General features: G+C 43.6%; 1 protein-coding gene across 2 annotated transcripts; it reads left to right on the top strand.

Moving 5' to 3' along the window:
* Positions 1-2180: 2180 nt before the first annotated feature.
* Positions 2181-17099, top strand: LOC145452803 (E3 ubiquitin-protein ligase TRIP12-like). Of its 2 annotated transcripts, none has more exons than XM_080330943.1 (4): positions 2181-5226; positions 8159-8362; positions 10947-11203; positions 12423-17099. In XM_080330943.1, the coding sequence occupies exons 1-4, from the start codon at positions 4380-4382 to the stop codon at positions 16953-16955; spliced, it is 5841 nt and encodes a 1946-aa protein (XP_080187069.1). In that variant the 5' UTR covers positions 2181-4379; the 3' UTR covers positions 16956-17099. The 2 variants fall into 2 exon arrangements, with proteins under 2 accessions (XP_080187069.1, XP_080187070.1); XM_080330944.1 differs by lacking the exon at positions 2181-5226 and adding an exon at positions 7489-7664.
* Positions 17100-24234: the final 7135 nt, after the last annotated feature.

Genomic DNA, 24234 nt, shown 5'->3' on the forward strand with positions numbered 1-24234 from the left:
TTTGTTTTGACGTTCCCAAAATTAGACATTGGCAGCAGAGACTGACTATTACTAAGATTGGGATCCTGTCTTTGTCAGTGGTAATTCATTAGTAGCTATGTTGGATATCATAAAGTACACTAAGATAGAGAGTCGTTCGGCTTATCCCTATTATGGGCCGGTCACTTCCTAGTTGACCGCACAATGAATTGGCCGGACGCCCTTTCAGCCGAAACGCTACCCAGTTACCCGGGCTCGGCTCGTTTCCGGCAACGGCTTTGCTCACCAGCAAATCCGAGACATCTGGTTCGCTAGACCAATGATATGTAGAGTTATATTCACTGATATAATGTGGCTGAAATCAAAGTGTTCTAGATCGGAAATTCAGACTCTAAATTTAACCCAGCTATCTCGTGGCGTTTCAGGGGAACTGGGAAATACGGTTGTGACGTAAGAAGATCGTGGTTTCTTTGTTTACAGTTTTGGAGAATCTGATTGGACAAGGTTAAAGTTCAGCGAAATAATGATATCAGAAGCAAAACGTAATCCACAATAGTTGCTCTCTGTAACTGCAAACACGATCCGTTCTAGTTCAAATGAGGCTTGACTACGACAAATCCGCCTACTCTCTGCATCAACTTGTGTGTTCTTTTACGAACTTTACTGTTATTACCACTGGTTGTCGTGGCCGTCAGTCCAACTACAAAATTGCGCAATACGCCTTGACTAATATCAGCATTTGCCCGGAGGAACTCGATGTGGTGGCATGAATATGTTTGGCAATGAAAGCAAGTACCTGTCGTGAACAGTGAGTCCAATAGACATAGACCTTCTGCGTTTATTCACGTGTGTGCGCCATTTTGACAAAGATGGACTGTCATAAACTCATAATAATGATGATCTGTTACTGGTACTTTATTTGTAGTCAATAAGAGAGAGAGAGAGAGAAATTAGTATATCATCGCAATCGAAACTGAATCAAACATGGTATGGAATACACATTTTAAAAGGTAAAACAGATTTGTATGATGAAGTTTGATGAATGAAGTGCATTGAATGTGTAAGTTCTAAAATAATTATTGCTTTGTATGGAACTCTGTTCATGGTAATTTAGTAGTCCCATATGCTTAGGCTATATGTATAGTTACAATGATTATGATATAAAGCTATATCAGGGGCAGCAGGGGGAACGTCAGTGATCTGCTCCGCCTTCAATCTACCACACCTCCGTGCAAACCACTAACCAGTATAGTATTTTCAAATTCTGTAAACACAACCCAAAGCACACAAGTGATGTTATGTCGGTCTGTGTGACCCACGGGCCCCAGTTTCCTACACCCCTGGTGTACATTGAAGATATGACAGTGACAAGAGTAAGCCTATGTCCTACGGGGTTGCCATAAACTCGCCCCAAAGTAAATTCGGCCCACTGAGAATATTGTATTAAGATGTATTACCAACCGTTAACATGAATTAATTACATAATTATACTATTATTAAGTGATTTGGATGTCAGGGTATGCGCAGATCGCGTAATCACGGGTGATAGCGCGGATATTCACGGGGACCGAATTTACCGACGGCCGAATTCACCGGTCAATTCACTGGTTACTCGGTCAATTCTGCCCTCGGAGAATTTTTTATAAAAATGTAGTACCAACTATTAATGTGAATTAATTTCATAATTATATTATTATCAAGTGATTTGGGGAACAGGGTATGCGTATAAATATATATATGTATATATATATGCCGATGTTTACGGGGCCGAATTTGTCGACAGCCGAATTCAATCGGTACATTCGGCCCCCGGAGAACATTGTGTGAAATTGTATTACGAACTAATAATGTGTATTATATTACATAATTATAATATTATCAAGTGATTTGGAGGTTAGGGGTTATGTTTAGGATTAGCGTTAGGGTTAGGATTATGTTAGGGTTAGGATTAGGGTTAAGTTAGGTTAGGATTAGGGTTAGGTTAGGATTAGGGTTAGGTTAGGATTAGAGTTAGGTTAGGATTAGGGTTCAGGTCAGGTAATGGTATTGTAACTGTTATTGTTACTCTGGCCCTGGCCGAATTTACCGAGGGCCGAATTAACCGAGGGCCGAATTTACCGACGGCCGAATTCACCGACGGCCAAAGTGACCGAGGGCCGAATTCGACGGGCCGAATTTACTTTGGGGCGAGTTGACTGGCAACCTCCTACGGTACTGCACCTGTGTGGAATCGGTGTCCTGTGCTCACACTATATTTTATTTTTTGTTAAATTACTTCATCTTGAATAATCATCGCTGCTCACCTGATATATCAGGCAAAAAGGCCAGCGATTCCAATCAGGACTGCAAAGGACTATAGGCCTAGGGCTAAATGATATCAAAAGAGTACTAATTAAATTTAGTTCTGCTCTAAACACAAATTTATGATGGTTGATGAGATATAATGAATAACGGATATTTAGTAGATCTATAAGTAGGCTAATGTTATATATGATGTGTAATATCTAAAAAATATGTTTTTTTTTTGTTTCATCTGTAATCTCTAATCTCAAATCATCATGCTAGGATGCTGCTGGGTTATTGTAATTTTATTCACATTGGGATTTGGGAGGATGACTGTAATGGCTGAGTGATAATATGTATGTTGAAGTATTGGTGTCGCTAGGCTCTCAGCCGTCTCAGTTCAGCGCTAAAATATCATGTTTTTTAACAAGTTGCATATTAAATAGTAATTTTAGACATGTTCTGTTCTGCATGGTCGTTAACTTCCCAGTCCGAAGACATATCAATTCACATCTAATGATAATGATGAAGGTGAAGGACAGGGCTAGTGTTTAATCCTCTGGACGCATTTGTATTTCTAAGACCAATTCATATGATGACCAATATATACAAAACTTATTATGATCTTTTGGTGTCATATCTGTTGTCTAGGTTTGATTTTACTGATTACTTGATCTGCACTCTTTTGTTAATGTCGAAGTAATGATGCAAGCCTAACTATCATCTGATACATTCAAATTGTCCGCTTAATTATTAATGAACGTACATTGCGCAATCCGAATTCTTAACGCATGTTGACATCATTAATACCAGAACGTCACGATGTGCTTGTGTGTCTGAATGATCCATGCATACAATTTTAGGCACCCTACTCGGGATTTGTGAACTTCTCCTGAGATCAAACAACACATCCAAATGACCCAGTTTCATCATATTTTCACAAATTTTATTACGCTATCCAGATCCACCATATTCCTATCTACTGCACACAGTCATATAAACAAGTGCTTGCTAGCTTATTGGAAAATAGTTCTTCCATGTATGCAGTGTACAATGCCTAACCATTGAGTTCAATGACGTTGGAGTGACCTGTTTAGTGTAAGGTTAGTAGGTTACCCATTATAACAATTATGGATTGGTGCCATATTATAAACTTCAATCATTATCACATGGAAATTCAACTGGGTATGAGATGAATAATCTCCAAGATGCCTGCAATTGTGCCTGTCTATTATAAATTATTATTGTTGGGTGCTTGAGTTTTCAATGGCTTCGATAGATATTGGATTTTCCAGCATGTGATGGAGTCATGTCATCTACAGATCTTGCGCAATGCTTGACTCTACTTTCCGCTTTCAGTTTGAGAAGATATAGTTAAGCCATGTTGATGGGTAGGCTGGATGAAATTTATCGTTCTGCACCATCATTCTAAATATGTGAATATTGAATGCAGTTTGATGAAATTTTTTAATGAAGCTCATCAACTCAACTCAGAAAGCCTTGCGTATCTGCATATGCTCTCGGGTAGTTCCAAGATAACGTTATTTTTCAAATTTTACTGGCTGTTTAATAAAGTTTTTAAGTTGGCTAAAATAATGCTGAACACAAAATTTGACTCAATTCCAACCTTTAGAAGCGACGCTATGGTGTTGATTGAAAAATATCGTTCAAATTTTAGTGATGAAATTGTAAAGTTGTCTTCAAAACTGATGACTAACGGAATTTAGCTCTATTGCAAGTCGTAGTTTTAGTAATATTATTGATGTTCAAAATTTACCACCTTAAATACTATTTTATTAAAAGCTGAGATTTTTGCACTTCAATAACTTCTCTTCTACCGGTTGGAATTAAGCCAAATTTGGCATGCACCTTTTGTGTAGCTAACTCAACAGTTTTATGGAATCACCTGTAAAATTTAAAGTCGAAAGTGTGTATGTATATCATGAGTCAGTGTATGTTTAACCCAGTTCGTGAAAATTTCATGGAAAATGTTGTCTCTGATCATATTTTCCCAGAGTTGAAACTTGGTAGTAGCGTCGCATGATACTGTAGGATTTGGCTAATTTTATGCAGTTGTCGGAAGTTTCGGAGACGACTTCACCCATGCATTAAGTCACATGTCAAATAGCCGTGAGAAAAGATCGGGTGGGCGTTCCGAGCATTCGTCGCAAAATTCATCTCGAACAAGTGCAGCAAAAGGAAATACCGAGAAAAAGAACACCAAAGAATACGCAGGCAGACTAAGGCCGCGACCAACACGCCAAACCGAGCGGTACACTACTCCTGTGAAACGGAAAAAGAACGCCCTAAACTGTATCAGTCCTTCAAAGGAGCTAGACAGCGATAACCAACCATCCACGAGTGCGTCGTCTTCCAAAAGACGGTATCCAGAAGAAAAAACGTCTGTACCAAAAGCAAAAGTTGTCAGAACAGACAACAGCGCTGTCGAAATAGAAAACGTTGCTGTATCTGGAGAAGTCAGTGACATTACTCGTAAAATCAAATCCGAAAGTTCCAAAACAAAGAAATCTTCAAAAGCGAGCAGCCCCAGAAAGCTTTTTCCTCCATCTAAAAAGCGTACCAACAATAAAAGCGCAGCTTCGTCCAGCCCGCAACCGACACATTTCGGAAAAGCACCCGCAAACAGAGGGGGCAAATCAGGACCCGTCACCGATAATTCTTCTCGGCAAAAGCCGGGTAGAGTCTCAGTTATCAAACGGAGCAAAGGCCGCAAGTCCACCAAAACGGGGTCGTGCAGCAGCGCCCAGCGAGGTTCCGTGAGAGGTCACACTTCCGGCGCGAGCAGGTCCGGCGACAGCGCGAGGTCACAGCCGGAAGGGAGTCGGTCCGCCAGCGCCACATTGATGCGTAAGGCAAACCAATCGTCGGAGGAAAGCGCGAGTAGGAAGAGGGCAGCCAACGACAGCGATGGAGCGGCTGCAGGCAGGAATTCGTCGACCGCAGGTGGGTGCCGTTGTTTATTTGCGGGCTTGCGAGCATAGTTGAGTTCAGTAATTCTGATTCCAATCTAATAGGCTACCTATAATTCTATCTCTGATATCATATTCATATAGTAATAAAGCCCGAATATTTTCAGCCGATACTCATCAGGGGAGATCATAAACAACTTTTAGAGAATTGGAATGATCATTCTGTATCAAGTATTGTTTATAATAATCTCTTCAACTCGATTATTCAAAATTTCATGCCGGTGACGTCAAATTTGGTGATAAGATTATTGATTTACAATGTTCTTTCCAATTCTCTAGCTGTTAAAATATTCGGGTATATTTCAATATGCATATGTTATTTAATTGTATGTTGAAGTTCTGTAGCTCCAAGAAGATCTTAGAGATAGAATTATAGCTACTAGATAGGAAATAGGATTACCATATTTGCAATGGCTTGGAAATGGGATTAAATTCCGGATTAGAAAGAAACACAACAAAATTCATTCTCACAAGCACAATAATGGCAAATTTCCGTACATCAAGCTTGGTTCGTTTCGCACGGTACAGTTTTCCTCAGCGTTTTCAGGAATACTATAATTTAGAATGGAGTTATAGTTAGAGCATAGAAACATTTTGTGAATTACCTCAGAATTAAGTTACTGGGATATGCTCGCGTGGTTATGAGTGAAATTATAGTTCCATCTGGGCGATTGTGCCGTGGTAGCCAAGTGCATTTTCGAAAAATTACAGCTACCATATTCGCTGTGTCATTGGTTGCTTTACTTGCTTTGGGTGTGGATGTGGCCACCTCAGATTAACTGTTCAAAGTATTTGACCCGTCGCCTGAATCTACTTTTGAAACTACTTAACTTGGCGAGTAGTTAGAATTTCTACTTCTACTTGAGATACTTCTGACATGTCTTTGAAATTGCTACTTCTACTTGTAATTCAGTGGGTATTGAGGGTGTTACTTCTACTTAGATGCAATGCTCACTGCCTTGACTGCCTCTTATGAATATTAGGCTACGGTGCATGGAAGGGAATGAAAAACTGAACGATAGAGTTGAGTCCATATGGATCGCAGATTTAGCGTGAATTGCCCACCCATTCAATGTGTCAGTGTGTCACGTCACCAGTAAGATGTTAATTATTGTAAACCTTTTGATTTTAAGACGGAACAATTGCTGTGGGTTACACGAATAAGTTTTGTCCAGCACTTGTGGTGTTAGTGGGAGTCCGCATCTGTTACTCTCAGATTTCTCTGTTTGATTAGAATCCCAAAATCTTGATCCTGTATATCTGTAGTAGACAGACTGAAGGAAGCTTATTTCCACAATTAAGAGAAACTTTTCAATAAAGTGGTGGCCAAACTACGGTTAGATCATCAAGTCAGCTTGTAGAGATCAATGAGGTAGATTTCTAGCTATCAATTCCATTTTAAGATTGATATAATGCTTTTAGATACAGACGTGGCATGAATTGATAGGCTATTGTTTCACAAACATGTGACGTGTGATTCTTATGACTTCCGGCACACTTGAGTTTTGAGATTTTTTCTGAATTGGACAATGACTTTGTGGTAGAAAAAGTTGAACATTCGAGAAATTTTGTGCATGCACGCCTTACTAGCCTACTGCACCACTGTGACTTAGTTAACCAGCTCTCAAATATCACCATGTTCATGTTCAACATAATACTGTTGCAAATATGTATTGACTTAGTAACTGGTTGGTTGTTTGTTACGTATTCTTCTTCTTGCTTCATATAAAGTGATTGCTAAAATATTATGTTTAACTAGGCAGATATCAATGCTGAGCGCTTGAATGCATAAAAATACAGAAAATAATTTCAATGTCATTATCCCTGTGTGAACAATCTGTACATTTTACCAGTACCATGACTCCTGAAGTTTGAAAAGTAAAGTAACTCTGTCCTTATTTTGAAGCGCCATGAAAGAAGTCTAATCCAACTATATTTTGAGTACGAACGAATCATTGAATCAATTGAATACAGCATTTATACACATCTGACAAAATGTTATTGATTGACAATTGGCCTGACGCTGATGCGAAATCTATCTATAATATTAGCACACAGTAGCGGAAATACATACCATTTCGCAAGCCATAATATGTTTGGCATTCACGTGGTCAACTTATTTACGCACAGTTGAACTGATCATAGCCGTTATTTTAGTTGCAACAAACGAGTATTAGATGTAACACACAGCCTTTGTGTGTCATATTTTAGTTGCTTTACATACTGTGCTGTAGGGACAAAGTTTTTGGTAAATATTGTGACTATGAAGGCATAGTGACTTGTTATGTCATGATTGTGTGACGTAAGACTCCTATATATTAGTACAGTTCATACGGAAAGTTCTTTTACTTGTGAATTAACATTGTTCTATGCCGCGGTGATTCAGCTCAGTTTTGTGGAAAATCAATTCAAGTACGTGTAGTGGGCTATGTATTGTAGCAGATGGAGAGTAAAGAGTGCTTTCTTTAATTATCAGCCATAGCTTTCTCAGACCACAGGGTATTATAAAACCTTCAATTTATCTTCATCCTAATAGCTACCTTTTCTTTCGGTGTCTGTCTGAGATTAATTCACAGATATGCCTTGAATAGTATTGTTTCTTTGTCTGTTAAACTGGTGGCAGTAGAATGCCATTTATGACTGTAGTCTTGGGATGAGAGTTATCAGTTCAAATAATTTTATATTGTCTTGATGCCGAGGTTTTTGATTCAATTTTCCATTGATTTGCTTTGGAATGGCAAGGAATATAGGCCAGCAAGACTTCTTTCTTAATTTGTGGCCAACTGTTGCCTCGTTTGACACATCTGAGAGATTTTGAGCAGATGTTAAGCCAGGATAGTGCATCAGCATTGCCCGTTTGTTAGCTTCTATTGTGTGTCACTTATTGATTTCGCTTCATTTAACAGAATCCAGCAAGGCGAGCGGGGCCACGGCTGCTGCCAGCTCAAATATCGACAGTGAATCTGACGACCCTGATGTCAGTAGGTTGCAGGCACTATTAGAGTCCCGCGGCCTACCACCAAGACTATTTAGCAATCTTGGGCCACGAATGCAACAGGTGTTACATCGCTCGATGGGGACCAACTCAAAAGTTCAGCAGCATTTGCAAGGTATGTGTATAATATTTTCGAAATTAGTTGACTGTGGATATGTTAAAAGAATTGTACATTTTCTATGTTATCATAATGGGCATGATTTTGAAATGTTGGTGCAGAGATACTATGCGATAGGTTATCTTGATCACCGATCTTTAGAATTAGGTCTTCCAATAGCAGAATAGTGAAAATATGCTTATCTGAACCTGATTAGTGCCCATTATCACCACGCTATCACAGTATCATATGACATGAGGCTGCTGTCCTGTTTTGATTCTCGTATCTCGCACTGTTAAGTGTTTTTTTCTTAACATTTAATGAGGTAGGTCAATATGAAACGTGCATCATTGTGTAAATAGGTTTTGTGGTTTGTTAGTGGAACATATGTCTGATCCAGTAGGTTTACATGTCTGAAAATTTTCCTATAAAAGCTTTGCTAATACACAGGGTTGAAATGTAGTGGTATATTGCGATCAATTGCGCTATAAAGCAATACTTTACCTTATTGGTTTTGCTGTTGAATCTGTTTAAATCCCGTTAGTGTGCAGATACTCTTGGAAACAGGCACCCGAAAAGTCTTCCAGTTCTAATAAATGTTATACTGCAATCGATGTAGTATTGAAAGTATCACATTTGAGTCATATCGTGTGTGGTAAGACATTACTGAGATAACACATGGCATGCCTGGCAGCTGAATTTCTATGACTGGGTGTTCACAACTGTGATATTAAATTGTATGTGAGAAAGTCTTGAGTTGAGCAGCTTGGTAGTTGCTGACTTGTAAAGTATTGATGTTCAAGGAGGTTCTTTCTCAGCTCATTCTTCTGCTCCATTGTGAGTCACATGTCACATGGATGTGAGATGTGACAATAGTGATTTCGCAAAATTTTGAAGAGGTATTAGACTTAGTCTTTCTGCTACAATAAATGATGTTGATGAGTAGAAGTTTCTTATGGTATTTTTATTTTGTATGCCTATGACTATTATTATGAGAAGTGGATTGTGAATCACAATAATGTTGGGTATGGGTATTTCATGTCATATTTTTCATGTGTGAACCAGATAAGCTGATATTGCACTTTTATGAGTTGAAGTGTCTGATAATAGGCTATCATTAATTGACGTCTTCAGTGAGCTGCCTTTTTGTAAGTACTAATGTACTGTTTTACTTTTGCCTTGAAATACAAACAGTGATATCTTTTCCTATATATCCTCGCTCACGTTCAATAATCACAAGTTTTCTGGAAACAAAATATAATATAGGACCTGAGCTTATAGAAAAATATCAACACTGACTAATCAGCGCTGTTCTGCATTGAATTTGGGTGTATTGTCACTAATTTGAGCTAGTCAGTTTGACACTTGACAGTGTGATTTCATTAATGTGCAGTAGAATGATAAGTCATTTCTTTACACTGTATTGCTCTGGTAATTCTATCGTTCTGTGGCAGTTTATAGGATTCAGATATATCTGCATAATGGTATCCACATTTTAAGTAATCATAACTTTATCTACGTTGACTATGTATTCTTTAACAATACAAGCTCCTTCAGGGCTTCTAGCAATGATATCAATGCTGATAAAATTACGTGTTACATGTTGGAACATTATTCTCTGTTTGCTGGGGAAAAAACCAATACTGTGAAAAGCATCTGACGAAAAATATCCTGATAAATCGCAGATCAACCAAGACCATTGCCACCTGCAAAAGTTCCGTGTGACTTTCCAAGCAAATACCAAAATTCTTCACCCTACTTTATGGGATTTTGTGATCACGCAGTCAGTTTTGTAGTGGCTGAACTCTGTTTTCATGATGATAGCAGAATTGGTGTGGCGTCAAATGATGGTTTTCCGTCAAAGTCTCACCTACACGAACAGCTTAAAATGTCACAAATTTACTGATGGAATGTGACGTTAATTTACGACCTTGAACTCCAGCATTAGATATGGACGTTGTGGGGAATTCGGCGCTTCTTCGATATACCCACGAGATCAAAATTTATAAACGGAAAATTGAATACTTTTTTCATGTTGGGTACGAAATATTAGGGTTATAATTGGGGTTGTGGGTGAGGAATATTAGGGTTGTGGGTGAAAGATATTAGGGTTAGGGGATGTCAGATATTAGGGTTGGGCGTGAGAGATATTAGGGTTAGATGTGATAAAATCCCCTAACTAACGTCTGAAACGCCCAACCCTAATATATTTTATCCCCCCAACCCCAACATCCGTCATCTTCCAACCCTAATGTCTCCAACTCACAACCCTAATATATATCTCCCACTCACAACCCTAATATCCTGCACCCTCAACCCTAACATCGGGATGCCCTAACCAAAACCCTAACCCACTTCCAACCCTAATATCCAGCACCCACAACTCAAATCCAAATCCCAAACACGAAAAAAAATTTAGTTTTCCGTTTATAAATTTTGATCTCGGGGGGTATATCGAAGAAGCGCTGGAAATTATTGATCTTGTCATAATGATTCCACACATTTTACGACCTTCAACTCCAGCATCAGATCGTATGGACTTTGTAGGAAGTGCTTGATTTTTGTCATAGTATCTCCGACACACATGTTACATATTTCTTAGGCATACAAAGCGAAGGAGATGAGTCTCAGCAGCTGCAGTCCGCGATCGAACTGTGCCAAATGCTGGTCATGGGCAACGAAGACACGCTGGCCGGATTCCCGGTTAAATCGGCGGTGCCCGCGTTGACAAATTTACTCAAGATGGAGCACAATTTTGACATTATGAACAACGCGTGCCGGGCGCTGACGTACATGATGGAAGCCTTGCCGCAGTCTTCCAGTGTAGTGGTGGACGCGATACCTATTCTGTTGGAAAAGGTCAGTGAGTGTCATCAGTCCGTCTCTAGTCGATATTCTCCCTTCCTGGATTGATTGGAGAAAGCCTGTGAGATTTGAAAACAGATGGCGCGCTCCTGATATCGTCATCAATTATTCCGGAGTCTTGTCAGGAGCGTGTCACCGAAAATTATGCCTTCATCCGTCAGTTGTGACCAGATGTGGTCAAGGAACTCGTCGTTGATACTCGTATAGGAGTAGAGGTGTAAATTTGTGCCCCATTGCAAGTAGAAGTAGAATCTTTAAAGACCTTTCAAAACTATTTCAACTAGTAGAAAATGAAGGTGTTAATAGTGATCAAGTAGTAACTTCAAAAGTTGTTTTGGTCCATGTGTCGCATAGTTTTAGCAGTTAATTTGTGGTGGTCACTTTTTGAAATGCAGAATGCATCTTTGCCAACATTGTTCGCACTACAAATTGATGCGATTTTCAGAAATATTCTCAGCTATCGTGATGCAGGGTTTCTTCCGCCCTGTTGTCGTTGGCAAAAGCAATCTAAATTGTAAACGAAAGTAGTCTAAAGGCATCAGACATTAGGCAAAACCTAATTGTGTCTTCAAATAAATTGAAGTACTTCATTACCGGGGCGTAGCCATCCAAGAGATAAGGCGCAAGGTAAAACAAAAGGCAGGATAGGTGGGACGATTCGAAAACAGCCAATGTTCTAAATTCTAATGGATTAATTGGGGTTAAATCTACAATCTACACGCTGACACGAATGCAGCAAGGATCAAATAATCTTGCACTACGCATATGCCAGCCTAGGTATAGATTTAGATTATTTTATTCAAATATGTGAATAATGTCTTTACATAGAGCAGGAAGAGGTAATTGCAAACAAACTCCGGGTGAACTAGTTAGACTGAATATGGGGGCACAATCTATAACGTGCACCCGGGGTCGCGCACTAGGTATGTAAATTTGTGTAAATGTTTTGCGAGGAGTGCGATTCAGATAATATTTACTTGCTAAAATCGTGTAATCATTTGTTTGTTTGTATTCTCGCCGTTGTTTTCTCAAGCGAGTGCAACACACTGCACTTTGGTACTCCTTGTCGCCATGACCTGCAGGTGAAGTCATGTTCTGAACGGTAGCTCCGGTAGGAGTCATATGACTTGGTACTTAAATATTTCAAAAGTAGAAGTACTCCGTTACTGACGTTCTATGCTGGTTAGATAATATTCGCTTTCTTTGCTTTCAGCTCCAAACCATCCAGTGTATCGACGTCGCTGAGCAATCGCTGACCGCGCTGGACATCCTCTCGAGGCGCCACGCGTCTGCAGTACTAGCGGCAGGCGGCGTGTCCTCCTCGCTGCAGTACATTGACTTCTTCTCCATCCCGGCCCAGCGGGCCGCCCTCTCTATCGCGGCAAACTGCTGCCACGCGGTTGGTACTATTGCGACCGACATTTCCGGGCCGGCCGATGAATTCGACAAGTTCATGAAGGCGTCCTTGCCGCTGCTGTCCAGCCGTCTGTCCCACCATGACAAGAAATGCGTTGAGACTGCGTGTCTGTGCTTTGTCCGTCTGGTCGATAGCTTCCGGCAGGACCGGGTCGTTCTAGCTGATGTGGCAGGTGCCGGGCTGCTACGTAACTTCCAGAAACTGATAGTGGACCAGTCCGCGCCGCTCAGCAGCGGCATGCTTGTCCTGGTGGTGCATTGCATGACGGTGGTTTGCTCGAGACTACGTGAGCACGCGGCGCAACTACTTGAAGACGATATAACCGAGACTCTGCATTACTTACTGTGCGGCAAGCCGTCGGACGGCGGCGCCAGTGGCCCGGTCCAGTTATTGCCACGGAGCTCGCAAGAGACGCAGGAGATCGCCTCGTTTGTGGTTCAGCTTTTGCCGCGGCTTCCAAGGGACGACCCTCTGTTTGCGGTGGATTGTGGTACAAAGGGGGCGGTCTCGAAGACGGTGGTGTGGCAATGGCGAGACGACAGCGGTCAGTGGCAATCCTGCAAGCGCCACGAAAGCCGGGTCATAGAAATGGCGTACGCCCGTGGCGAGACTGAAATTGACCTACATACGGGAGAGCGGTCGGTCGTGGTCAGTTTTGAATCGATGAGACTGCTTGATGATAACAACGGGTCGCACCACCCGGTTCAAAGAATTCGGACCGCCGACGAAGATGATGCGCAGGACAGCCCCGCCGGAGAGTTGAGCAGCGACACAAAACAGCTGCTCGATTTCGTGAGGGTCATGTTCCCGGTTGTGGCTGAACTTTACGATTCTTCAGCCGGTTTTCCGCCGGTCCGTCACGTCTGCCTGCAAGCGTTACAGAGGATGGTCCACCATAGCAGCCCATCCGCCCTGACCGCGGTATTGGAGAGGATATCCATGTCTAGTCAGTTGTCGTCGATGTTATCCAACCCCGACCCGGCTGTGGTGGTGAGCGCGGTCCAGCTGGCCGAACTTTTGATGCGTAAGCTGCCGGAAATTTTTAAAGACGAGTTTGTGCGAGAAGGCGTCGTACACCGAATACGGAATTTGTCGCGGCCGTCGGCTGATGACGGCGGGGCAGAATCACGTCCCGGGACTAGCGGGTCTGTGAAATCTTCGAGGAAGGCCAGCGCTCGCGGGTCGGCCTCGGGAAAGCCTTTGCCGTACTCGCTTCGAGATAACCGCTCGACCGCAAAGTTGAGGCCCAGGGACGCTCGGGGCGGCGCGTCCGGGGGTAAGTCTTCGAAGGTGACCAAGTTTGCGTCGTCTTTCCTGTCCACCATCAACCCGACCACCTGGGGCAAGTCTCTGTCTTCCGCCCTGTCCACGAAAGACGAGGCTTCTACGTCGGCGGACAGGCGGGCGTCGCACTCCAAGTCCTGCGAGAAGTCCCGGCAGAGAAGCAAAAGCGCCCCGGTCCCCGTGACCGAAACGGCGGAAAACGAGAAGTGGCTCAAGAAACAAGCCACCGAGTTTCTGGACCGGCATTACCGTGACGTTGCCGGGCAGAACGGAGGAGATTCGGACATCTTGCAGAAGTTAACTGCCGCCGCGGACACGCTGTCTAAATCGTACCGGGACGCCGAGGACAGTCTACGTGGTATTAGTGACATTTTAACCGCCACGGAGGTATCACCTTTTGAATTGATACAAAGTGGAGCGATCCGTGCATTGCTACGTTACTTGACCACTGTAAACGAAGCGTCAGACAAAGTTGAAGTACTTGAAGACAGGGCCAGGGTGTTTTTGCTTGTCCACGCCGGATTAAACCCGGTCCCCGACGCGCCCATCACCGGGCAGACTGTCAACTCTGTGACGCTGTTGCCCGCGCTGGTGCGAAAACTCAACCAGTGCTTCGGCAGGCTCGAGCAGTTCCCGGTGAAAAGCCGCGAGCTCGCTTCCGAGAGCGCGAGCGTCTACCACGCGCTCGTCTCGCGCCAGCTCAAGTGCCAGCTGCAGAGGCATCCGGACTGCCGCGTGGCTCGGCGGTGGCTGGGCGGGCCCATCAAGATCGATCCTTTGATACAGATGCGGGCCGTCGAAAGGTACTTGGTGATGAAGGGGTATGGTAACGCGGGTGGCTCTACGAAGCAGAGGCTGTCGGCTTCGTTGCTGTTTTTAGGACGTAGCCAACAAAACGAAGATGAAGATGATGATGACGACGACGAGGAGGACGAAATCGAAGAAATGGGGCTGGAAGACACTGATGAATTTCCAGAGGATGATGAAGATCCTTTAGGCGACGCCAGAGATTCTCAGAGCGCTAGGAGGAAGCAAAGTGTTGACAACGCGACATACTCTATCGAATTCTACATCGCGAATCATAAAGTGCCCCGCCAAATGACTATTTACCAAGCCCTGCAGGAATACGGCGGTGGAGCGGCGGCGGCCTCAAAAGCGCAGAGCGCCGGGTCACTGTTGAATAATTCAGGATTTTGGGCGAAAGCGCACATGCTCCAATACAAACTTGTGAAGCAGGAAGCCGACAAGGACGCTGCCGAAGGCGGTCCGGCATCATCGAAGTCCGACAGGAAGCCGCAGACTGCCAAGAAAGTCACAGCCAAAGACCCGGTGTGGTCCGAAGGTGCCCCGCCGGATCCACGTAACCCTCTGTTAGACTATCTCACCGCAGACCTCCCTAATGATGCTGGCCCTATTGACGATCCAAGTGCGGAAGTCCTAGCGCTACTGCGTGTCCTACACGCCATCAGCCGACACTGGCCGCATCTCTACACGCAGAATTTGGTCCACACTGGTCGGCCCCTGGTTGAGGCGAGAGTTTTTGTCAACAGTGAGGTTAATGCAAAGTGTGTCCGCCAGCTAGAAGACCCGCTGGTGGTCCTGACCGGGCAACTCAGCCCGTGGGTGAGACAAGTTGGCAAGGCCTGTCCTTTTTTGCTGTCCTTTGAGACGCGCCAGTTGCTGTTCAAGGTGACCGCGTTTGAGCGTAACCGCGCCCTACTGCACTTGCAAGACAGCGGGGTGACGCGGGCCTTTTCCTCCCACTTGGGGCTGTCGGGGTCTGGAAACAGCCGGGGCCATTCGTCCAATCCGTTCGCGCCACGTATCGATAAAAAGAAGTGCACGGTTTCGAGGAGGAACTTGATGCAGCAGGCGGAGAAGATCATGTCCGAACACGCCGGGTCTCAGGCCATGATAGAGGTGGACTACGAGAACGAGGTCGGGACCGGATTGGGACCCACCCTAGAGTTTTTCACCCTGGCGAGCAAAGAGTTTCAGAACGCAAAGCTGAAGTTGTGGAGAGATGAGATGTGCGGACATGATTCGTCCGTGTCAGACGGGAAGGCCACTGGCCCGCCTCACGAAATTGAGACGGTCAAAACGGTGGCGGGGCTGTTTCCGAGGCCGCTGCCGCATTCTGCCAAACACAATCAGGTGTCCCGGGTTGCGAATAAGTTCAAGTTTCTCGGTCGATTTTTGGGAAGGGCACTCTTGGACGGGCGGTTAGTGGATATTCCGCTCAGCGTCGCCTGTTACCGATGGCTTTTAGGCGAGGAGGACTCTTTGTCCGGGACAGATATGGATTGGGTCGACCCCGGGCTCGCCTCGACTTTGAAGAAACTATGCCTGGTCGCCCACGAGCGCGAAAAAGTCCTCGCGGAAACTCCGAACGACATTGACCGATTGGAGATGGACGGTTGCGTCATAGAGGACTTGGGTTTGGACATGCGTCTGCCCGGGTACGCAAGCGTAGAACTGATGAAAGGGGGCAAGAGCACGGAGGTGACCGCCCGCAATCTGGACCAGTACCTTGGCCTGCTCGTGCATTGGACGCTGCGCGAAGGGGTCAAGCATCAAATGGCCGCCTTAAAAGAAGGGTTCGACTCTGTGGTGTCGCTGACGAATTTAAAATATTTCTACCCGGAAGAGCTCGATTTACTCTTCTGCGGATCCCGATACCGTCCCTGGGACGTTCAAGAATTGTGCGAGTCTTGCAGGCCCGACCACGGATATACCCAGGACAGCGAAACGGTTAAAACGCTCTACAGGGTCCTGTCTTCGTTCGACGCGTCCCAGCAGCGTAGCTTCCTGCAGTTTGTCACCGGCTGCCCGCACTTGCCCTTTGGCGGGCTGCGGTCTCTCAATCCCCCCCTCACTGTGGTCAGGAAGACTTTGGAAGGCGACGAGAAACCGGACGACTATTTGCCGTCGGTGATGACGTGTCTGAACTACCTGAAACTGCCCGAGTACTCGAATGAGGCGGTGATGCGCGCCAAGCTTAATGTTGCTGTTATGGAGGGGCAGAAGTCGTTTTTGCTCTCGTAGATTGTTTGTTTCCTCTCGCCCGGTGTGTCTCTGTCGGTTGTTTAGCGTCGAAGCTTATCGTTTTTTTTCTTTCGCCGTACCGTTTGCATTTCTTTTTGTGTCGTGTTACACAGTTTTGAGACAATAAAATGCTGCACATTTCGACTTGTGATTGTGATCGGCCTTTTTCTTTCAGTGGAGACTTTACTTCGAGCTTACGACTGGTATGTGTACACTGTACGCTGTGTGATCTCTTATTCCGAAGTCACATAAAGATCAATTTCAGTTCGTTTATTAACAATTTTATCATATCAATACCAGGTTTGTTACCAAGTCACGAGGTACGAGTCACAAGTCAATCATAATTTTGTAATATTGACTCGAGTCAAGTCCGCGTACAAGTCACGGAGTCGTGTGCGAGTCATAGTGTTTTGACTCAAGTCAAAAGGCAGGGAAGTGTCGAAGCGACTTCGAGCAGTCGTCGAAATCAGACACCCGCCTGTAGGTAGGTAGCCTACAAACTTCCGAGGTGGATATATGAGCGAAGTTTTTTTATAGCGTGTTGCTGACCGCCAAATTGAGGGAGGGGGCTTTGATTTATAGATCAAGGCATTAGTTTGATTCATGGACTTCACCAAGTCAGCTCGGTTTCACTACAGTATTGCGAAACAATGAAATGACAGTAGGGAGTCGAAACGACTTGGAGTATAGTCCTTGAAATGAGACGGACATCTCGGGCCCAGGCAATATAAAGGAGATGCGTTGAACGCTGAATGAAAAGTAATAAAAGTTAACATGAAGGGACAAGCGACAGAATATGAGGTGGCATGTGACGTGAGGCGAGGTCGATCAGATCGTGCCCCAGTAATCTCGAGCGCCGACTACCATTTCAAATCCTTTCTTTTCGGTGCCCCGCACTTCTTGTGGTATCTCCTACTTTCGAATTTTATTATATTACAGTATGGTGTCGAAACGACTTGATATGAGACACACATCTCGGGTCCAGGGGATATAAAGAAGATGCGTTGCCCATTGAACAAAAAGTAATAGAAGGTAATGTAACAGCTGTTCCAGCAGGGTGCCTATAATCTTCTCACGCACCCCTGCACCCAACCTCGTTTCTCCTGACCTTAATCTTATTGACAAAGTAGTCTGCGAAGCACATGCTTTGAGAGATCGCCGAGTGTAGCGGGCGTGCTCGCACTTCAGTCGCAGTATCGTATATAGACAAAAGACAAATAGATTGATTTCACTTTGTTCTTTATATATTTGTTGATATATTGCAGTATGATTTGATCCTGATAAATCTACAAGTTTCTGACCATTAATTACTACTATTTGGCTGCTCTGTGCTATTAAAGAAAGCTCCTTGGATCTGCGTGTGTGATCAGGATTGCAAGAGTAGGCCCACTCAGAGCGGTCATAGTCAGTCGACTATAGCGCGTACAACAGGAACTGTAGCCGTAGCGTCGACTCCAATCAAGCAATATACCAGCGTGTCTTGCAACAAGTCGTTGCATCGACCGCTAAAGGTAACATAAAGGGACAAGCAACAGAATATGAGGTGGCATATGACGGGAGGCGAGGTCGAACAAATCGTGGTCCCGTAATCTCGAGAACTGACTACCATATTTCGACTCCTTTCTTTCCGTTGCCCCGCACTTCTTGTGGTATCTCCTATTCCAAAAATATTCGTATATAATGAAAGAGTCCTGATTTTCACCAAACCAAAATACACAACAACTCGCGCCGACAAGAAGGATACAGTTGTTCGGTTCGGTTTATTAGCAATTTTGAAATGATGAAATTTTATGAATAAACTTGAGCGATCTTTTGGTGGCTCAAATTCTGGACACTCTTTGGTGCCGGAGTGACAAATACGGCCCGTCACCGATTTAATCCGGCCCGCGAAGTAATTCTAAGTAAATCGAAAAATGCAGGTAAAAGCCTATAATTCAGCACATTTCTAACAAAAGTTTGAGATTTCAAGTGAGAAATACTATGACGAAAGTTATCCCCCAAGACAGCATCACATGTCGAACATATGTCATAGATCACATAATAAGCACCCGGAGGTTGTGTTTAGTTTCTCTCCAGTCACCATTAGGTCACATATAATGACATCACAATTCAAAAAGGCAAAAAAGTTTACACCGAGTTCCGATTTTTTCGTCTCTGCGAAACCGGTGCAACGAATGCTTTTAGTAGGCTATAGTTGCATGAATAATCCAATTTAAATATCATTTATTGGTGGCACTAAATGCATTGTTATTCTGACCCAAAAGGCCCCAGGCCTGGCCCCAGTCCCGGTCTTCAGAAAAACCCGAATGATGATTTAAAAATATTAAACAATTGCATCGTTCACGTTTACAGCTAAATCTTTGTATTCCTCAAAACGAATAGGCAGGTCCAGCACCCCATTTCGACTAAATCAAAGGGCAGGGCATAGAAACGTGCCAAATTATATCGTTGTTACAGGCACAGCTACTTTTTAGTGGTTTTATAACCGCATTTAATCGGCCAATCTTCGCATTTTTGCTAATCCCACTGTTTGCGAATAACTTCTAGCATCGAGCCCCAAAATCTGTAATGCTATTGGACTATTATGCATACATAGCTCTGATAGTAAAGCATCCCAGCGAAAAACAAAGGCATGGATTAGAATTTTGGAATCATTTGACTGGTCCGGCCCGCAAGCGATAAAAATGTTTGAGTCCGGCCCGCGACCCAAGTTGAGTTTGACGCCCCTGCTTTAGTGTCTATACCAGTGGTTCTTAACCTTTTTTCCTCCAGCGCCCCTTTTAAAGATTTTCGTGCTCCAGCGCCCCCCAACCTCATATTGTAAGGAATATAATAGAGACGAAGAGGAGGGCCGTAGCAGCACTTCGTCAACCCCCCTAAAAACGATTGCCTTGCGCACCCATAGCGTGATAAACCAAAGTTCTGAGGGCTTCGCCCCCAAGAACTCTGTAGCGTGATTTCGATGGTCAGCAAAGTTTGTGTGGCCTGGTCGCCCTATGTGCCAAAATTTTCTAAAATGCATGAATGAATAGGTGGTAATTACATATATACGTCGCTATAAACGTTTTATCCTCTCAGCCCACGTAATCAGATTTACCAGTAGCGCTGAGTGAGCTGTTGTATTGGAAAATAAAGCGCACGTAATTGATAATTAAACATATTCGGGCGTGCCCGTAGGTACAATTAATTCGTTACCAGGGCAGCACTTCGTCAGCCCCCCCCCCAAAAAAAACGTTGGTCTTGGGCCCCCATAGGGTGATAAACCAAACTTCCGGGTGACTTCGCCCCAAGACCCCCCTTTGGCTATCCGCTATCTGCTGATATGGTCATCTACGTTGGGTGTCCATTTACTGAGCCAGCTATTCTCACCTAGACGCACGAAGCGCGAAAAATTTCACTAATTATTGCTTGAATTGATCAATATGATCGGGAATTGCATATATATTGATATCAATTTTTATCCTCTCTCTGCTCACGTAAACAGATTTACCGGTAGAGCTGAGCGATGTGTGATTGAAAAGGTTGGACCCCTCAATAATGATTATGCATCTTCGGACGTATACCCGTTGGCAGGAACGAAACGACACTTCGTCAGGCCCCCCGAAAAAACTTGGGTCTTGGAATTGCATTTATATTGCTATCAATTTTTTGTCCTCTCTGCTCACGTTACCAGTAGGGCTGGGCATAATGATTCGAGTACTCGAATCTGAATCGAGTATTAATTTTGATGATTCGAGTCGAGTAGTAAAACACGATTTTTTCGAGTACTGAAATTGTAAACTCCTCGCAACTGAAAGGTAATTTACTAACGAGAATTATAGTTTTGATACTAATTTTCACTGAGGAAGCATTGAAACCTTGATTGACCGTGTCGCAGCATACGAGTCGTAGTACAAAGCTACGAACGTCACTGGAAATAACACATGACCGAAGTCATGATCAATCCACAACATTGTCACGTAGTGCAATGAAATCATTATGGTTGGAAAAATACCAAATTATCTTTAATGTGATGGATAACATGCGTTATGTTGTTTGTGGTGGCATAAAAGGTACATATTTGAATTTCAACATAGTATATGCTGTTGTGACGTCATAATGAGTGATACTCGAATACTCGACTCGACTCGAAGCATAATACGTGATTCAGAATCGAATCACTCAGGTACTCGATTTTGCCCAGCCCTAGTTACCATGCAGATTTACCGGTAGAGCTGAGTGAGGTGCAATGTTCCCTCTAAGCTGTGTACGTGCGCAGTGCTGACACGGTCTCTGCGCACAGAAAATCTACCTTGTGCACAACAAATCCGAAGTTATGACCTTTTTTCAGTCGTTACGCACTGTTGTCCAAGGGTCTGCGCCGTAAGTTGGCTAGTGTGCACAGACTCGTCAAAACGTAGAGGGAACATTGTAAGGTGTCTTGGAAACTGTAGGGTCCGTAACTAATAATCAAACATATTCGGGCGGGCGGACCCGTTGGTATGACTTCGTTGCATGATGGTATTTCGTGACCTCCTGTCTGCTATATCAAAAAGATAAAATCGCCAAACAGGGATATTGCCCAACACGGATATCTAGTACCATATATTCCTGTCGCCCAATCGTACTAAACTAAAAGACGCACACTATTTCAAATTGGTATTTCGTCACTTGCATATAATTTTCCCATTTCAGATGGAATTCGTCTTCTGAGGTTCAGTTGAAAAGACAGGAACATTCGGTGCCAGTCATTTAGGCGCCTATGAAGAATTAAACCTATATGTCTTTTGTAGGCTATAACGAAGTTTTCGGTGTTCATTCGCTCTGCATACTCAATAAGGATTATGTCCTACTACCACATCATCTACATTCTACAGCGAAGCCATTTTCTCCAGCGCCCCCCATACCGCCCCCCATATCGCCCCCTGAGCGTTTTCGCCCCCTTCAAAATCGCCAGCGCCCCTTGGGGGCGCTGGAGGCAAGGTTAAGAACCACTGGTCTATACTAGCAGATTTTAAAACGAGGTATGAACACATTGTCTGTCATTGTGACGTCACACCATCAAAGCTTGGCCTATCGACTGTATGTGTGCAGACTTGGACAACTAGGAAATTTTCAGCTTTTCCAAATTAAATTAGAATTAGAGCCACACAGTTATTTCCAAATTAAACTAGAAATCGAGCTATACAATTTTCCAAATTAGAATAAAATTAGAATTAGATCGAGCTACACAGCTTTTCCAAATTAGATTAGGATTAGAATTACCGTAATTTTACATGTATAATGCGTAAAATTTTACCGATTTTTGTTTTAAAATCAAGGGTGCGCATTATGCATGGGTACAACAAGTCTTGAAAAAAATTCTCCCTCGAAATAAAACTTAAAATCACACCTTCATTCATGTTTATTTTCAATCGCGCGTTAAGTGTATAATGATCAATGTTCAATGGTGACATAGCAAAACAGAATGACATCGAATACTAAACATATAACCAGCGCTGGTAACTTACACGCGCAAGTTTTTTTTCAACGCGAGAAGCTTGTATAATCAGCATTTACTCATGTGTACTATTCATGTAGCCTATCTACTGCGAATGCAGGGTACATACTATACATGGGTACAGGCTTTTCCCCAGAATCTACATGTCATTTTAAGGGTGCGTATTTTGCATGAGGCGTACTACACATGGAAAATGACGGTACTGAATTGACAAAAAAAACTTGGAAACTGAATGAAATTGAGCATGAGAAATAAAAACGGCAAAAATCAAGTTCAGGTCATATCAAAACACAGTCCCCATAACCATGAGAATGGTTAACGTCTGTACACCAAGCTTGGCTCGTTTTGTACTCACCAGAGGTCACCAAGGCGCGCGCCACATGCTGCCGGCGATCTGATTTGTGATTTTGGAAGAACGCGAAGTAAAGCATTTTGAAATGCTGACATTGATTTCAGTTTCAAATTATAATTGCTGTTTCAAAATATGACATTTTCCTGTGCCCAACAACAATATTTCGCAGATCCGCACTAGCTGAAATGGCTTCGTCGTTGTAGGCTACTTAACGCATGGCTGTTCCTCGTCACAATTACTACTATGATTGTAAGTACGGCGTAAGTAAAGCGATGGTGGCTTGGCAATGGTTTTCCCTGCACGAGAGGGGTATTCTTGCAAACTCGCTCCAAAATGCCTCGGTCAACGACGTATTTTCAGGAAAAAAGTAAATTAGATTAGAATTAGAACATAGAACATTTCAAAAATTAGATTAGAATTAGAATTAGAGCATCGAAACGTTTCACAAATTAGATTAGAATTGGATTACTTTGCATTCCGCACTAATTTAGTGAAATTAGACAATTATAGTATATCTATAGTTGGCCAAGTCTGCATGTATGCATGATTGGAACAATAGGCCTAGGTCCTGAATTGGCCATCTCTAATGTGAGCTCGGGTGAATTCTATTGTAGGCCTATTCTCATTAGGTCTGCAACAGATTTCATCACGGGATGAATGATGTCGTCAGGAGGCGGTATCCGGTTCACCGGTCGTGTGTTTGACAGTCCTGCTATAATGTTAAGTCGATTGCATTTATGTGGTTGTGTGTTGTAACATCATCATAGTCATTTATAAATATTTTTTATCAAATCAATACACCGCACGATTGCGATATAATGAAAAGATAGAGGGTGCCGAAACGACTTGGAGTCAATGTTCCCACAATAATTTTCCACGAGTCTGCGCGCACTCACCAACTAACTGCGCGGTCAGTTGGACAGCAGTTCACTAACGACTAAAAAATCATAACTTCGGCTTTCTTGTGCGAGGCACACACGTTTCTTGTGCGCGGCGACTTTGTCAGGCGTGCGAGTCCACACACGCGCGCAGCTTAGAGGGAACAGTGCTTGCAGTATAGCCTTTTAATCAGACACCCACCTTGGCCTACACGTAAATATATGATGCATGCACTGCACACTGAGTAATAGAGGGAATAACATAAAAGTAAGCAACAAAAATGAATGCTGCCGGTGTCGGTAGGCGGGGACCAGGACCGAAACAATATTTTCCAGCCACCTTCCGTCCAAATAAGCAATGACCTTGGGCTCAAATTCTGTGGCCTTATAGCAGGGCCCACTTCTAGGCTTTTTTGTAAGACGCCGCTTACGCGGATGAGGGGGTGAAGAGGAGCCTAGATAAACCTCCATCACTTAGAGGTATTGTAATTCTGAAGTCGACCTCGTTCGGACTCGAACCGGCAACCCATTTGTGTTGCAGCCAGCGCGAGCCAGGGCTTTGGAGCCGGA

This window comes from Botryllus schlosseri, chromosome 12, assembly GCF_051294905.1.
Source record: "Botryllus schlosseri isolate E-star chromosome 12, Bs_hap1, whole genome shotgun sequence".
In the NCBI taxonomy this organism is placed as follows: domain Eukaryota; kingdom Metazoa; phylum Chordata; class Ascidiacea; order Stolidobranchia; family Styelidae; genus Botryllus; species Botryllus schlosseri.

Bases quoted from the DNA above. Each gene is read 5' to 3' on its own strand.
- LOC145452803 (XM_080330943.1), top strand. From the start codon at position 4,380: ATGTCAAATAGCCGTGAGAAAAGATCGGGTGGGCGTTCCGAGCATTCG. The intron at 5,227-8,158 runs GTGGGTGCCGTT...TTCATTTAACAG, and splicing joins CAGGAATTCGTCGACCGCAG to AATCCAGCAAGGCGAGCGGG. The intron at 8,363-10,946 runs GTATGTGTATAA...CATATTTCTTAG, and splicing joins AGTTCAGCAGCATTTGCAAG to GCATACAAAGCGAAGGAGAT.